General features: G+C 48.0%; 1 protein-coding gene across 1 annotated transcript in view; it reads left to right on the top strand.

Annotated features, from left to right (window-relative positions):
- Positions 1-16,993, top strand: part of Vwa3a (von Willebrand factor A domain containing 3A) — a 53,062-nt gene that overhangs the window by 15,867 nt on the left and 20,202 nt on the right. Inside the window, 14 exon segments of the mRNA XM_004855910.3 lie at positions 33-131; positions 1,241-1,347; positions 4,903-5,028; positions 5,855-5,963; positions 6,195-6,260; positions 8,930-9,055; positions 9,533-9,668; positions 9,771-9,874; positions 11,155-11,235; positions 11,985-12,079; positions 13,171-13,290; positions 15,398-15,472; positions 15,684-15,828; positions 16,735-16,930. Coding sequence (XP_004855967.2) covers positions 33-131; positions 1,241-1,347; positions 4,903-5,028; positions 5,855-5,963; positions 6,195-6,260; positions 8,930-9,055; positions 9,533-9,668; positions 9,771-9,874; positions 11,155-11,235; positions 11,985-12,079; positions 13,171-13,290; positions 15,398-15,472; positions 15,684-15,828; positions 16,735-16,930 — 1,585 coding nt within the window.

The raw sequence follows: 16,993 nt of genomic DNA, 5'->3' as shown, positions 1-16,993 counted from the left end.
TGGGTGTTTCCAGAGGTCCTCTTTGATTTTAGGCCTTTGGCCTCATCCGGGGGACTAGAGTGGCCATCCTCATTGATGCGTCCGTGGTCGGCAGTGGCCCTGGGATGGAAGAGTTCCAAAATGACTTCATGGTAAGTCACCTGGGCACAAAAAGTGTCCACTCCTGCATTTGCTAACTGGCTTTGTTTACAGCAGATGCAAAATGCGGTGCTTTATAAAGAATTGTTCACACTTAATTAGCACCTGCAGTGAGAGGAATATGTGGGATTCTGTGGAAACACTGACACACGCGCGCGCGCGCACACGGAGTCATTTGGGGGTGCAGTATGAACTTCTAGTGTTCTCACCACAGCAGCACCTCTCAGCTAGGTTCCATCTCGAGAGGCCCTGGCTTCCCTGGGGAGAGGATGCAGGAACCGTGTGCAGCTGGTGCTACTCCAGCACCGCATGCTGCAGGGCTCCTGGCCATTTCTGAATGAGGATCCGTTCCGCTTTCTTTGCACATCCATAATAGAAAAGCTCAGAGCTCTGGAGTCAGACCCCAGCCCCTACTCCACCTCTGGGCTGTGGAACCAAATCTCTGTGCATTAGTTACTTCCTCAGTAGATGGAGAGGAGAACCATGGCCGGCTCACATGGCTCCCCTCAGGATGCAGAGTTTGTGGGAATAAAATGCTCAGCACCAAGTACACCCCAGAGAGGAACCTCTGTCATCTCTGTGAAGTGATGTGGACGGGGTATTTTTTTATGGAGATCCCTAGGGTTTTGGATGGGACCATAGCGGCATAGATTTCACAAAGGTCCAATAGAACCTTTGCAGGCTCGGATGTGAGCAGCCATCCAGCTTTTCCTCTGCTCGGGTCTCACTGAGGGTCAGGGGACAGGGTCGGTGCAGGCTTCCTTGTGCCAAGTTCTCGGGGCTGAGTCTCCAAAGGTTCCCCAGGTGGCGGGGGGGGGGGGTCCAACACCTGCCAGGGGAAGACTTGCTGGTGGCAGGCAGGTGACATTTCTAGCTGGCCAGGGAACTGGCCAGAGTTACTGCTCCCGCTGGATTTCTCTCAGCAGCTGCAGCTCAGTGTATGGAAAGCACTGATGCTGTGGTCACTTCTCCCTCCCTGACTCTCATGGCTTGGAGAGAAACCACTGTTCCTGACTCTGGCCTTCCTCGCCGCACCTCAGTTAGGTCCAGCTACGGCCCCTCCCGGTGCTCATTTCACACATAGGACCCTTTCGTCTGGCAGAGCCTGGTTGCCGAGCAGCTGAGCCTCAAGGAGAAGCTGTATGTCGTGTCCTTCGGCACCGCCACCAGGCACCTCTGGCCAGACCCTGTGGAAGTCAGGACCTCCAGGTGAGTGGCTGCCCGGCCTCCTCCAGGATGTTTACTTCTTCATTTTCCTCCCTAAGTCAGTGTCTTTATTCAATGTTTGAGGTGAAAACCCAGGACCCCACTAGATAAATGACTACAAAGTGACAATGCACAAAAGCAGAAACACAGGCAGCCAGTAATTTTTGGACAGATATTCACCCCAAGAGCAGTTCACTAAATGAAAGATAAGACACCATTTTTATCCAGCAAACTAGCAAAGATGGTTTATTATGAAAATAATGTTTTTAAAATTCAAACAGTATGAAAGGATAAATAATAGTGAATGACTCATTCTCTCTCACTCCAGTCTCCCTTTCACCTCCTAGTTTAATTTAGTTTACAAGTGGTATCCAACCCTGCTGGCTTGAGGTTTATTTTATTTTATTATTATTTGTGTTTTGTTTTGTTTTTTTGAGAAGGGTTTCACTATGAGGTCCAGGCTGGCCTTGAACTCACTATGTACCTCTGGATGGCCTCAAACTCATGGCAATCCTCCTGCCTCAGCCTCCCAAGTGCTGGGATTAGTTTAGTTTAGTTTAGTTTGAGATAGGACTCTTATGTTGCCCAAGCTGGTCTCAAACTCATGGGATCAAGCAGTGTCCCCACCTCAGCCTCCCAGGGAGCTGGAACTACAGGCACACCCCCCTGTACTTGGCCACCAAGTATAGTTTCTTATCTCTGTTTCCACAGTCTGCACATGCGTGCGTCTGTCTTTCCACAGTACTCTGATTTAAACACAGGCAGTAGCATGTAGCACCATTCTGCACTCTGGCTTTTCCACTCAGTCTTGACTGTCGGTCCCGATCAGTGACACAGTTCTGCCTCACCTGCGATGGCTGACATAGTAATTCACTGCAGTGATGCCCTTTATTTGGGGGATTCTACTTTTGGGGGGTTTGTGGTATGGGACAGAGGTATGTAAGAATTCTTACTTGTCCCAGTGTATAAAATTTTCTTTCTTTCTTTCTTTTTTTTTTTTTTGGTGGCAGGGATCGAACTTGGGACCTTGCGCTTGCAAGGCAGGCGCCAGAACCACTGAGCTAAATCCCTGGCCCCAAATTTTCTTTTTTTATAAGAGAATTCCATCATGAGTTGGGTACCATGTATGATTGATTTAATGTTTATGGCCACCACATGGAATGGGATTATAATCCCCATTTTGCAGATGAGGAAACTTGGATTTAGGGAATATACCCAAAGTAAGAGAGCTTGAATTGGACCACAAGCTCAGAGCAGATCCCAGGAAAAACTGCAAGCTTAAATTCCTGAGCTTAGATTGCTAGCACTACCTGTGCAAAGCAGCCCTTTCACACAGAGAGACTATCAGTGCTGGCAGCCCTGGCTTGCTTCCCTCTGACAGTCATGGCTGGTCCCCACACGTCCTTTAACACTCTTGTTTGCAGAAGGAAGCCAGCGATCCCTGCTGTCAGGATGAAATGAACGATAAGTCTCTGGCACAATACAGGTACTCAGCAAGAGAGTACCTCTTACTCAATTTCTCCATCTCTAGGGTGTTAGACCTTGGAGTCACTTTGAGAATATCAGCCCGCAGCTCCCAGCTGTAGTCATTCCTGGGCTCCCCTTGAATTACTATGCCTTATCTCAGTCATGTTACTATTATTTACACTGTGCCACCTGCACTATTAGGAATTTTTCTTTAGATCAACTTTATTATTGAAGGAGATTTTTTATCCATACCATAACTGAGAAGCCCATATCCACTTGCCATAATTAGAAAGTAGCCATAACAATAAATACAATGAAACCAAAACAATGCTAGCAATTCCAGCTGGGAACCTACTGATAGAGAAGGCACTAGCTAGGTCTGGGGATTTTTCTCTGTTCAGGGGACACTCGGGCAGGGAGTACAGCTCCACAGTACAGGGCTCTGGGCTCCATCTGTGGCACTGTGGGGTTGTGGAATTTATGAAAAGGCAACTTAACATGTAATAATAAAAGACAGACTTATTTGCACCAACCTGAGATTTTCTTTTTCTTTTCCTTTTTGCATGGCTAGGGATAGAACCCAGGGCCTCGTGCATACTAGGCAAGCACTCTACCACTGAGCTACATTCTCAGCCCGAGGTTTTCTTTTTCTCAGGCTGAAAGAGACATGGGAAGAGCAGAACTATTCCACTAGTGCCATGTGAGGCATTTAACCATTTTTCCTCTTACCAGTGGTGTGTGTCCCAGCTCACATGGGACATAGCCACACAGCCATGGTGCCTTCTGTTGGAGCCGACTCAGAGCCAGGGGCTAATTCCACACTTCTTGCTAAGGTCGGCTTCCTGGGAGAGTTGTAGGGCATGATGGGAAGAAGGCCCTCACCCCCAGACTCTCAAACACCAAAGGACCTGAAGCACGGACTCTAGAGTCAGTCCTGCTTTGAAATCTTGGTTTTATTAATCTCTTACTGTATCACCTAGGGTAAGTCCCAACCTTGAGTCTCAATTTCCTCGTATACAAAATGGGAATAAAAGTACCTACCTCAAAGAGTATGATTAGGCTGAAATGAGCTAACATTTGTCCATGGTCCTGACGCCTAGAAAGAGTCCTGTACAGCCCTAGGCTGTATAATATTTTGTTGAACAGTGGGCCACATATCTGATGTGACCCCATAAGAGCATAAGGGTGCTGAAAGCTTCTTGTCACCTAGTGATAGCGTAGCTATAGTAACATCGGAGTACAACACCATTACTCATATGTTTGTGTTAATGCTGAGGTAGACAAACCTACTATACTGCCAGTTGGATATAAGTAGGGCATGTACAATTCTGTATAGCACATAATACTTGGTAATGAAAATAATTTTTTAGTGGTATTGGAATTGAATCCAGGACTTTTACATTGAGCTATGTCCTCATCCTTTTAAAAAAAATTTTATTTTTTTTTAATTTATTTTTTGGTACGAGGGATCGAACTCAGGCCCTTACGCTTTCGAGGCAGGAGGCAGAACCACTGAGCTAAATCCCTGGCCCCTAAAATTTTTTATTTTGAGACAGGGTCTAACTAAGTTGCCCACCCAGAGTACTGAGATTACAGGTGTGTGCCACTGCATCCATCTGACAATAAATTATCTTACTGGTTCATGTATTTACTATGCTACATTTTTTTTCAGGTGCTGGAAATAGAACTCAGGGCTTCACACATGCTAAGCAAGCGGTCTACCACCAAGCTACACCACTCACCCCTGTATTATGCTTTTTGTTGATATTGTAGAGAATACTCCTTCCACTTATCTGAAAAGAAGTTTGCTGTAAACAGTAAGACAGGGTTACAGCAGCAGTGGCAGCCTCATCTCTTGAGAGATTGCTCAAACTTGATTTAATTTACTGTTGTTTTGTAAACAATAGGCCACCCTACGAATAGGCACGATAGAGTTCAGGTCTGTAGTAGGCTATACTGCCTAGGTTTGTGTAAGTGCACTCCATGATGTTCACCCAATACTAAAATTGCTGAAAGGTGTTTCTCAGAACATGTTCTGGCTGTTAATCAGCGCGTGACTCAGATTACGTTGCTGTTATTGTCTCCTTCTAGTCTGCAGGAACTCAAACTCTGGGTAAAGGAACTGCAGCCTGAAGGAGGCAGCAATTTACTACAAGCCCTGAAGAAAGTCTTCACACTACAAGGCCTGAATTCCCTGGTGACTATAATGAGAAGCTGGTAGGTCTGCTTTCCTAAGTGGGTAACAGATTTCATGGAAAGAGTTGAAGAACTAAAGCATTGTTTGAGAAAAGATCACCAAGCATGACTCTTCACAAATGCTTGAAGTATTCACTGGCTGCCCGTCCACACATGGGACAGAGTAACCTGGGCCTGCCAGGCCTGCCGTCCAACCAGCTCCGCGTTGTTTTGTTTTGTGTTTTGAGACAGGTTCTCCCCACATAGTTCAGGCTGGCTTCGAACTCACAATATAGCCCAGGCTGGCCTTGAATTGGCCTCCATTTTCTTGCCTCAGGCTCTAAGTGCTGGGATCACAGGCGTGTGTCACTGTTCCTGGCTAGCTAACCCTGCATCTTACCCAGGTGGCTTGAGATAGAAGCAGTTGATTAAAAATGAGTAGTTGAAGCCAGGTGTGGTGGCGCGCATCTGGATTCTCAGCACTCGGGAGGCTGAGGAGCAGGAGGATTGCCGTGAATTCGAGGCCAGCCTGAACTGTGTGGTGAGACCCTGTCTCAAAAGAATAAAAAGGAAAAAAGAATGAGTAGATGGCTGCATGTGGTGGCACATATCTGCAACCCCAGCATCCTGTGAGGTGCAAGTGGGAAGATCCCGTATTTGAGCCTAGCCTGGGCAATTTAACAAACTAAAACTCAAAAGGGCTGGGGATGTAGCTCAGTGGAAGGGCCCTGGGTTCAAAGCAGAGTATCTGCTCAGGAGAAAAAAAGGAGGAGATGTTCCCTGGGAATTACCGCTTTGGTCTTCAGTGTTTTCAACGTGCGGACCTGACTGGCCCACCTCTCTTCTGCTGTCCCCCGCCACCCCCCAGCCCAGACCAGCCTCCTGAAATTCTGTCTGACTATGTTCAGCAGTCCACCGTGGGAAGCAGCTTCGCCATCCACCTCGTCACCTACAAATGTGATGATCAGGTGCCCGCCGTGAGTACCTGATGCTCCAAAGCGCCGAGGGATTTGGGGACAGTGATCTGATTCAGCCCTTAAGGCTCCAGGCCTGGCCAGGATGCCCATGCTGTGACCAAGTGCTTCTGTACCCACTTCTCCCACTGGCGAAACAGGAAGCATTGGAGAGTTGGAAGGCTTAGTGAAGGACCAGGCTTGTGAGTATTGGTGTGGATCGAGTGAGCAATGACCCTGTCGTTCTCCCTGCAGGCTGTCCTGAAGAACCTTGCAGAAGCACTCGGGGGGCGCTACCACTGCTACAGCCCAGAGACAGAGGTAAGCCTGCTGCCAACACACTGCCCTCCACAGGTGTGCCAGGGTATCTGGGCCAGTGAGTTTACATAGGTGAAATCATGTTAAAAGGAGTACAAATGGGCTGGGGATTTAGCTCAGTGGTTCCACCGCCTGCCTTGCAAGCGCAAGGTCCCAAGTTCGATCCCTGGTACCAAAGAAAAAAAAAGGAGCACAAAGGAAGAAGGGGGACCATGCAAAATCACAAGCGCTCCTTTGGTCAGCACATGTGCCAAGTTCATCAAAGGCTTATGAATCTAGAGGCCCTTCCAAGCTTGGCTGCAGAAGCTCCCAGCTGGCATTAATACAGCCTGGGCTGCCTGTGTTGCCACCACAGCCCCAAGTCTAAAACAACGGCCTAGATTCTCTCTCCCTAACTGACCCCTGCTACTGCAAGGAACACACAGTGGGGCCATATGAGGCACCAGCTCTGTCCCGCCCATCCGTTAGTGCCCTGAAAATCACCTGCTGCATATTCATCATGGAAGTTAACAGCAAACGTGTATAGAGTCATCTGGCAAATTAAGGATCCAATTACCGGTCAGCTAACGGGCTGTGCCCGCTGATAACCACGAGGAAGTGAGTGCTTGCATCTCCCTAGTGTGTTCAGATATCGCAGTGTGACTTTTCGCATCAGGAAATCAAGAGCGGGCAATATCCTTTTCTCAGAGCCTCATTGCCTAGACTGTGTGAGTGTCATGGGCCCTGGGGGCTAAAAAAGGAAAGGAAAGAAACTGGCTGGTTTAAGACAGACTTGATCTTCCCGGGTGTAGTGGCGCCTGCCTATGATCCCAGCACTTGGGAGCCTGAGGCAGGAGGACTGCTTTGAGTTTGAGGCCAGTCTGGGCTACCTGGACTATAGAGCAAGACACTGTCCAAATAAACAAACAACAAAAACAACAGCAAAAAATGAGTGCTTTATCTTAAAGCTTATGGGTCTTATCTGTTATCTATTGATGTCATTCTCTTGATGCAGAGATGAGTAAAAAAAAATACCATTGTCTTGAAGTGGAGCAGAACGGTGCAAGGGTGATGAAAATCACAAGACTGTAGAGGTGAGGCCCATGACAAAGCAGAGCGCGCACCCCACCTACAGAGGTGGCCTCTGCCCAGCCCCAGCCCCATGCTGCTCCGTGTGAATATGACCCCAGCATTACCGTGTCTGGTGATCTTTCAAAGAGTCAGAAATATGGATCAGTTTCTACTTTCAAAAAATTGAGGTGAAACTTGCATAAAATGAAGTGAATCACTTTAAACAGCCCACTGGTGTTTGGCACATTCACAGTGTTGTGCGTCTACCATCACTCTAGTTCCAAAACATTCTCGTCACCCCGAGCCCTCTCCTGGCAATCTACCAACCCGTTCCCTGTCTCTGCGGATTTACCTGTTCCGGACATTTCATATATGTCGAGACCTGCACCTTTTGTGTCTGGCTTCTTCATTTAGCATGAAGTTTTCAAAGTTCATTCGTGTTGCAGCAGATGTCAGTACTTCAAAGCCACATTTTGTTTATCCATTCTTTTTTTTTTTTTTTTTTTTTTTGGTACTGGGAATCGAACTCAGGACCTTGAGCCTGCGAGGCAGGCAGTGGAACCACTGAGCTAAATTCCCGGCCCCTCCCCAGCCTATTTTATATTTTCTTAGAAAGGGTCTCACTAAGTTGCCCAGATTGGGCATGAACTTGGAATCCTCCTGCCTCAGTCCCCCAGAGTGCTGAAATTACAGGAATGCACCTCCAAGCCCAGTATCCATTCACCTTTTGATGAACCTGTGGATTGTTTCCACCTTTTGGGCTACTACGAATACTGCTGCTGTGAACATGGGTGGACAAGGGTCTGAGCCCCCACTTTTGTTATCTGAGGTATATAACAAAAGGGGAGTTGCTGGCTCTCATGGTAATTCTGTGTTTAATGCTTTGAGAAACTGCAAACTATTTCCAAAACAGCTGTACCATCTTACATTTCCACCGGCACTGGACAAGTGTTCCAATTCTCTACTTCCTCACCAACATTTGTTACTTTTTGTTTGTGATTATTATTATCTTTATAGCCATCCTAGTGGGTGTGGGATGTTCCTTCCCTTTTCTCTTCCTTCTTTCCTTCCTTTCTTTCTTTCTTTCCATCTTTCTTCCTTTCATTTTTTGTTTTTTGGTACTGAGGATCGAACTCAGAACCTTCCCCTTGCAGGGCAGGCACGACGCGACTGAGCTAAACTCCCGGCCCCACTTTCTTCCTTTCTTTCTTCTTCTCTTTTTCAGTACTGGAAATTGAACCTAGGGTCTCTGTAGCTCCCCCTTTTTTGTTTTTTGGGAAGCAAGGTCTCACTAAGTCACTGAGTTGCCCAGGCTGGGCTCAAAGTTGTGACCCTCCTGCCTTAGCCCCTCAGAGTGCTGGGATCACAGGTGTGCACCACCTTTCCAGACTTCCTTCACAATTTTAAAGTTAGAAAACCCTTCAGTTGTTAAAAACGCTGCAGGCCAGTACAGTGACATGGCACAGGCTGTATCTGGCCCGCGGACCCCAGTTTGGCATCTCTGGTTTAAACGCATCACCCCTCAGCTTTGGGAGCTGACTTGACTGCTTGTCCTTCCCTGCCTTGGCCACTGCTGGTAGCCAAGTGACTTCTGGATGGCTGATGACTCCCATCATCCCCAGCTCTACACCAGTCGGGACGTGGATGAGCTGCTGGGAGAAATTCAGAAAGCCCAGAGCCTGCTCAACCGCGTGCAAGCTTTGCGCCAGAGCAGCCCCTGTGAGGAGCTGGCCCGCATGATGCAGGAAGTAGGTGGTGCCGGTTGTTTGAGGTTTGGGGACTGCCTTTCTCTGTGCTGCTTCCATACTGGCTGTGATTTAACCTCTCAGAGCCTCAGCTTCTCACTTCCTAACTGAGGATGAGGAGGGACTGGGCTAACTCAGGACTCCCTAAGTGATTTGGTGTAGAAATCATTTTTTAGCTTCCTGAAGCCCTTAGCCCCAGAGGGACACTGTTATCTTGGAGTCCGTGGTCAGGATAGGGAGGCAGTCAAGAGAGGGGGCCAGCGAAAGAGGACACTAGTTACTGGGGGCAGCTCCCTGCTCCTGGGAATTCCAGAAATCTCCAGAGGAGGGAGTGAGGAAGCTGGAAGGGAAGGCAGAACTGCCTTCAGTGCTCCAGGTAATGTTTTCAGGGGCTCCCCTAGAGGACTGGGCAAGTGGGGGAGATTAAAGCTTTCCAGCTGCAAAATGATTATGCAATTTAAATTTTCTAATTTCATTTAGGCTGCCACAGGGTACACGAAAGGGTCGCTCACAGCTCTCTTGCCTAAAGCCCCAAAGCATGACGCTCCTCTCATTGTTGAGTTCCCAAACCTGGAAAAGACTTCTGCAGAATGGCTAAAGATCAATGGTCTAAAAGGTAAATCTCCAAAGAGATCAGAAGCCAGGGCACACGTGACTAAAAGGCTTAGACCCTTGAGGACTTTCTGGGCAGCACCTCAAACCCCACTATTTTTTTCAGCCAAGAAATTAAGCCTTTACCGGGTTCTGGCACCGAATGTGTTCTCTCCTGTAGAAGAATTTGTGCCTATTCTCCAGAAAAAAGTATCGTCAACTATCCATGAGGTAATTCAGACTTCGAGCTCTCTGGAGCCCTCTGAGGGCTGCTCCCCGTGGCAGTTCCCATCTGCTTATAAGTTCATGCAGTGAGAGTTTCACACCCGGGATGCTAGAATGCTCATCAAATCTACTGCAGCAGAGGGCCAGTGCAACCCTGTGCTCAAGGATGTGTCTAGTACGCATGGGGCCTGGGTTCAGCCCCTAACCCCAGATAATAAGAATAAATCTGTAACTTGATTTTCAAATACACGAAAATGAAACTCGGGAGAAGGGGCAAGATGGAATACGTTAGGTACCACAGTCACCTCCCTTGTACGGTTTTCCTCCACCCCACTCAGACAGGGCAGACTTGCTATCTTTTGTGATCTCTCTGTACCATGTTCAGACTTCTACAATTGCTCCTAGAGTATGCAAGTGCATAGTATGAACTCTTTAAGAGAAAAGACTCTTCTCTCCAACTCGGTATCTCACATGTTTATTACAAGTATGCAATTAAGGGAAGCTTACTGCATGGCTTCATGGGTGAGTAGAGGAAGGAAAGAAGAAGAGAAAGAAGGAGGAAAAGAATGATGGATGGAAATGTTGATGAATGAATGGAACTATATAGGTAGGTGGGTGAATGGAGACGGACAGATGGTTAGAAATGTAAAGAGGTGGGAAGATGGAAGGGGAAAATAGCAATGGACAACAAGATGTAATAAGGGACAAAAGGATGAAAGTAAAAATTAAGTATGGAAGGATGGAAAAGTGGAAGGAAGGAATAGTAAGTAAACAGATTAGTGGAAAGGTGGAAGACTGAAGGGAAAGAGAGAGGAGTCGGAGATGTATGGTTCTGGCAGTGGATGGATGAATGAAATGTCTGGGTGAATAGAGGGAGAGAGATGATGGCTCGATGCCTCCATCATGAAAGAACAGGGTGAACAGATGCGGCCGTCACTGTCCATGAAGGCCTATCTGGCCTCCAAACCCAAGAGACCATGGCCGTTATGTTTTAAGACCTCTGGCCCTGTTCTTTGTTACCCAGACCCTCCCATAATGTCCTGGTGGCTCAGAATAACCTTCCTAGGGACGCCGGGCTGTGATCATGATACCAGCCCCTGATCAGACAATGGCCTGTTGCCATTGGGTTGGTATGCGTTCGAGTAGCTAGCGTAATCCAGCCCAGATGGGCTCAGCATCTATTTTCCTGCCTATTTTGATTTGTTTAGAGTCCAATACCCAAATTAAAATTCTTTCTCACATGTCCTTGTCTTCACCTGCCCCCCACTCCTGCCCCCTGAGTGCAGAAGGCAATGGTACAGTTTGAATGGCACGACGGGACAGTGAAGAACGTCCACGTGGATCCACCCTTCCTCTCTGAATACCAGGTCAGAGATGAGTCCTACATTCTGAATATGTGGTGCACCACAGGGTGTGGTGGCTCACGCCTGTGATCCCAGCACTCAGGAGACTGAGGCAGAGGGATTGCTGTGAGTTCGAGGCCAGCCTGGGCTACATAGTGAGTTCAAGAACTGTATCGCAAGAACCTGTCTCAAAAACCCAAAACATACGGGGTGCAGGAAGATGTCATGGGCTGTGAAGATACCAAACCATTGATTTAACTTTTCAGGAGGTAAAGAGAGACTGACTATGTGCTTCACCTACAGACACTGCCCCAAGCGGGGACCTGGGTGCCCCAAACAAGAGTCTCTAATCTTGAGGAGCAACATCTACTTCCTCCCCCATTTGACACAGTGAAATACAGTGGACCCTCGAGTTATGACTGGCTTGACATACGAACAACTTGGGATAATTAGGTTAATGGAAGAGTCATCTCCCCCTTGTTATCTATAGTGTGTACCCAGGTAAACATTCAGATCTCAGCTGTATTGACTGAGTTACAACCAAACCATTGGGAACCAATGGAGTTCATAAGTCAAGGGTCCACCGTATTTCAGTTCTTCCAGTCCTACTCTTGTGGAAGACTTTCACATGACTTGGTAGAATGTTTATACCACCTGGATACCCAGAGACTCAGCGCACCATTTCCAGAGCCAGTGGAGTGTAGCGTGCCCTCCCTTCCCGGATCTCTTAATTGCCCACCTTTGCGGGTCTCATGGGGCCCTTGCTTTCACAGAAGCAGCTCAGCAGAGCCATGCAGATGTATGAGAGGCGGGTCGAGTGGCTCTCCCTGGCCAGCAGAAGGATCTGGGGCACCATCTGCGAAAAGAGGTAACTTCTGATAGCTGTCTGCAGGCATGACTGGATCCAGAGGTTCCCCCATGTCAGGAATCTCTCTTAGCCCTGCCTGCTGTCTCTGAGCTTTGGGCTTTGTTTGTGGGAAGGTGTTCCCCGCCAGGTGGCCAGAAAGCTGTCCAAAGCTCCAGATTTGCTTCTACCAGCTTAGCACACCCAGTGCATGGGCACCACCCACCCATGGGCCATTTACTCTGGCCAGGGAGGACGAAGCTTGGAGAGGAGTCATCTTCACCCACCTCGGATGGACTGATAGAAGAAGTGTTTCCAGAAGAGGAAATGGATGCTGAGTAGGGCGAGACAATATGTATCCAAATATAGCCATAATTATCATTCCATACTTTATGTGGTGCGTTGCTATTTACAGAATATTATACTTTGTAATACATCTGTTATATAATTTAATTCTTAAGCAACCCTATAAGGAGACTTACAGTTTGGTACCATAACAAAGATCAGAGAGGCTTTGACTTGCCTAAAGCCTCACAGCTGGTAGGAAATGGACAAAGGTCTTCTGACTCTAAACCCAGTGGATTTTCTTTTGTTATCCACAGCTGTCTCAAAATGAGAATCGAGAGGAAGAAGTAGAAATATAAGGTGTGAAATAGTAAAAGCCGAGGAAGACAGGAAGGGGCTAGAGATCTTAAAATAGAGTGCAAACAAAAAGAGGTATTTCCCAAGAGGCCCAGATAGCCCTAATTCATCTTACTAGCTCACCCTGTTTCTGTTTTCCCTGCAAACACCCTGGCCTATAAAAACATCGAATGCTTGTTCTTTAAATCAAATACATTTATAAAAATCATTATATGCAATCCCAGACCCTTCACCTATCTCTACCGAGAGAGACTTCCTTCCATTATGAACCCCGGGAGAGAAGGCTGCACAGCCCCCTTGGTCCACCATTGTAAACCCACCTCTTTTGGCCTCAAACCATGGAGAAGATTTTGGCTGGCCATGCATTTGGCCTGCAAAATCTCCCTGGAAAATACTTTAAATAGTAAAATGGAACAAAATAAACATTATCTGAGAGATTCGGTTCTCCTCTTGAAGCTTGTGTTTCTTTTCAGGGTGGTTGTCCTGCTCGATATCTCTGTGACCAATTCCATGTTCATTATTCATATCCAGCACTCCCTGCGGCTGCTGCTGGAGGAGCAGCTATCCAACAAGGACCTCTTCAACCTGGTCGCGTAGGTTTCCCCACAGAGGGGTGTGGCGGGTGGGGGTCTGTGGGCGTCCAAGGCCCCGCTGGGACAGGCTTCTGATGCTGTGCGCACCCAGCATCCCAGGATGTCCACAGGGTTATCTGATTTGGGCCATCTCCTTAGGGGCGTTGAATAATTAAATGGTTGTAGGTCTGTCCCACTGGGGCGAAGGTGAGAAGCAGCCCCAAAATACACTCACTGCTTGATCAGCCAGGATAAAGTAATTCAGCCCATTGCCCCATTTGGCTTCCCAGCCTACAAACAACGGAGAGAAGGAGGGGCCCAGCCATGTCTGTCTCAGTCCTCTGCCTGGTTCTAGTGAGCCACAATATTTTAAGCCCTTAAATTTGAATTCTACATATATAAATTTAAATGTTATCTAGGGTATATATTTTTTTTTTGGTACTGGGGATCGAACTCGGGTCCTTGAGCTTGTGAGGCAGGTGGCAGAACCACCGAGCTACATCCTCGGCCCTAGGGTATATACTTTTTCAAACAATAGTTTCAAAATTACATATATAATATATACAATTTTACAATTATATGAATTTGGGGCTGAGGATGTAGCTCAGTGGTACAGCACTTGTCTGGCAAGCACGAGGTCCTGAGTTCCATCTCCAATAACGAAAAAGTTATATAAATTATAATATATAGTTTAAAAAGTTATATATAGTATATATAAGTATATGTACATATATGTCTTAAATTTTTGTTATATATTAGTTTTTAAATTGTACATGTAATTATATATTTCACATCTATAGTTCTTTTGCCTATCTTTTTATCTAATTAAAGAAGACAGAAAAGAAACCACTTGAAATACAGCATACATTTTTACATGATTTTGACCAAATAGGGCATATTCTGAGCCTATTAAGTTATCAGTTATTATTAGATATTATGCCAGAGCTTAATCTTTCCCTAGTAAGTTCATATAGAAATGCTTAGAGAGCCGGGCATGGTGGTGCATACCTGTAATTCCAGCACTCTAGGAAGCTGAGGCAGGAGAATCACAAGTTTTAACCTAGCCTGGGCAACTTTCTGACTTTTGAGGTCCTGTCTCAAAATCAAAAATAAAAAGACTGGGCTCAGTGTGAAGGCCCTGGGTTCAATCTCTAGTAATACACACACACACCACACCACCCACCACCACACATATGCACAAATGCTTAGGGAAATATTTTTAATGTTTTCATTCATTTATTTACCCATCCATTCATGTGACAAAGTTTCATTGAAAACTTGCCATGTAGCAATCATCGTGCTGGCATTGGGCATTCAGAAGTCCTCGTGATACCTGTCTTCTGGGAACTTACGTCCTAGAGATAGGAACCAGATATATTAAGAAGAAATAAGGTCTGGGGATTTAGCTCAGTGGCACCGCACCTGCTTCGCAAGTGCAAGGTCCTGAGTTCGATCCCCAATACGAAAAAAAAAAGAAGAAGAAAAAGTGCAACAGAGTGATTTCTGTGGAAATAAGTAGAAGGCAGGGTATGGGACAGTGAGTATCAAAGGCAGGATCAGTCCATCTGCCTGTGCTCAGTAAGACCAGGAACACTCCAGAGAGGAAGTGCCCCTTTAGCCTGACCAAAGTGCCAGTGCCCACCTCAGGATGGTGTGCAGGAGGAGGAAGGGCACTCCAGGGAGAGGGAAGAGCGTGAGCAGAGGAGGCACGGAGAGAGGCACGACAGAGGGTGGGAACTTGGTGACCATTAGGTCTTCGGTGTGGATATGAGCGTGAGAGGGAGGGAGACTTGTGCAGGCCACACACCCCGCATGGCGGGGGATTCACCTAGGCCGTGCGCCGTAGGATGCACGGCTGGCTACAGTCAGCGTACAGTGTCAGGAAGGATGCTGACCAAAGCTGGTCCTTGCTCTGGGCCATGTCACCTGAGAGCCACAGCTCTGCCCAGCCTGGAATTTGCCGGGACAGATCCTGACCAGCCGGAAAATCTCACGGTTGGCTCAGGCTAGTGACATCCTCAGGTTTTTTTTAGCAGGGTGGAGGGGGTCGTCAGAATTTTGCTCCAACAAGTGCTGGGCCGCAGAGTGAGCACACACTGCTGTGAGCAATCCCGTGCTTCCTTCGCAGGTTTGGAAGCACAATCGAGAGCTGGAGGCCTGAGATGGTTCCTGTGAGCCACGACAGTTTACAGAGAGCCTGGAGGTGGGTGACGGCAGGGGCCGGGCGCCGTTGTGCGTGAGGGCAGCTGCCGCCTTCTCCATCCTTGTCTCCAACAGAAAGTAGCTCTCAGGGACCCCACCCTCCAAAAGCCATGGGCGGAAGTCAGAAAACAACTTTCTGTCTGCTGCCCTCGCCTCGGGCCTCGACAGTGGCCTCCCTTCTCTCACCCTCACCTGCACTGCCTCCTCCCTAGGTGGGCCCTGGGCCTGCAGTGTCAGGGCAGCAGGAATGTCCTCGGTGCCCTGCGGAAGGCTGTGGAAGTGGACTTCAGAGACAAAGATAGACACCGGTCACAGGGCATCTACCTCCTCACGGGAGGCATCCCTGACCAGGATGTGGTGGGTAGGCCTGGCCATCCTGGGCATCTGTTACCTTTTGTCACCCTGTCCACCTTCCCCTAGCTGGATGCCTCAAAGTGACTTCTCCAGCACGATTTTTGTATTCTCATCTATTTATTTATGTGTTTGCTTCTTTATTTCATGGTGCTAGTGATTGAACCCAGGGCTTTGTGCCTGCTAGGGAAAAGCTGCACCACTGAGCCACATTTCCAGCCCAGCATGATTTTCTAAACCAACCCCACTAAAACATTAACATGCCTGGAAACCTGGGAATCTGGTTAGCATGTAGCCTCTGGTCCAGCAGGCCTGGGTGGAAACCGAGAAGCTGCATTTCTGACAAGCTCTCTGTTCCTGACCACAGACATTCTTGGAGAAACCCAGCTCTTGGGTCCAGCTCCTCGTCATACCTGTTAAGATGATAAGAGAGGGCCGGGAATTTAGCTCGGTGGTTCTGGCACCTGCCTCGCAAGCGCAAGGTCCCAAGTTCAATCCCTGTACCAAAAAAAAAAAGCTGATGAGAGAAACTGTGACCCAGACTCATCTCGTTCTGTCTTCAGTGCCAAGTACTAGGCCAGGGACAGAGTGGGCTCCCAGAAAGTTATTAGTGCTGCACACCTGTAATTCTAGCACTCTGGGAGAGAGGCAGGAAGGTCACAGGTTCAAAGCCAGCCTGGGCAACTAGTGAAACCCTGTCTTGAATTCTTTTAAAAAATGTTTAGAGGGCTACAGACGTAGGTTAGTGTTAAGGCCCTGGATTCAATCTCTGGTACAGAAAAGGGGGAGGGAGAAAAGGGCGGGGGAGGGGAGGAGAGAGAGAGAGAGAGAAAATCATTGAGGCTGAACTGACAGGAGACTGGCAGCCCCCAGGTCCTCAGTGTGGGCCCACCCATGTTCTCTTCCCCACAGCCCACACTCAGTGCCTACATGGCTGAGAGCTGTGGGGGCTGCGACCTCCAGCTGAACGTGTGTCTCTTCTCGGTGGGCGAGCCGCGGATGGACAGCATGCCTCCTGCCTGCTATGCCAGCCACTCGGACACAGCCAGTGCCTACAGGGAGGTCACCCGGGCTACTGGTGGCCGCTTCCACTGGTTTGGAGACACAGGTGTGTGAGTGCTGCCTGGTGCCTCCACTTGTTTCTTTCCAGAGAGTTGTCTCCACACCAACA

The sequence above is a fragment of the Heterocephalus glaber genome, unplaced genomic scaffold (assembly GCF_053883595.1).
Source record: "Heterocephalus glaber isolate CG9 unplaced genomic scaffold, H.glaber_assembly_v1.0 deba00000943, whole genome shotgun sequence".
Classification (NCBI taxonomy): Eukaryota; Metazoa; Chordata; class Mammalia; order Rodentia; family Bathyergidae; genus Heterocephalus; species Heterocephalus glaber.
The sequence above is the reverse complement of the archived record's forward strand: the minus strand, read 5'-3'. Positions and strand labels throughout refer to the sequence as shown.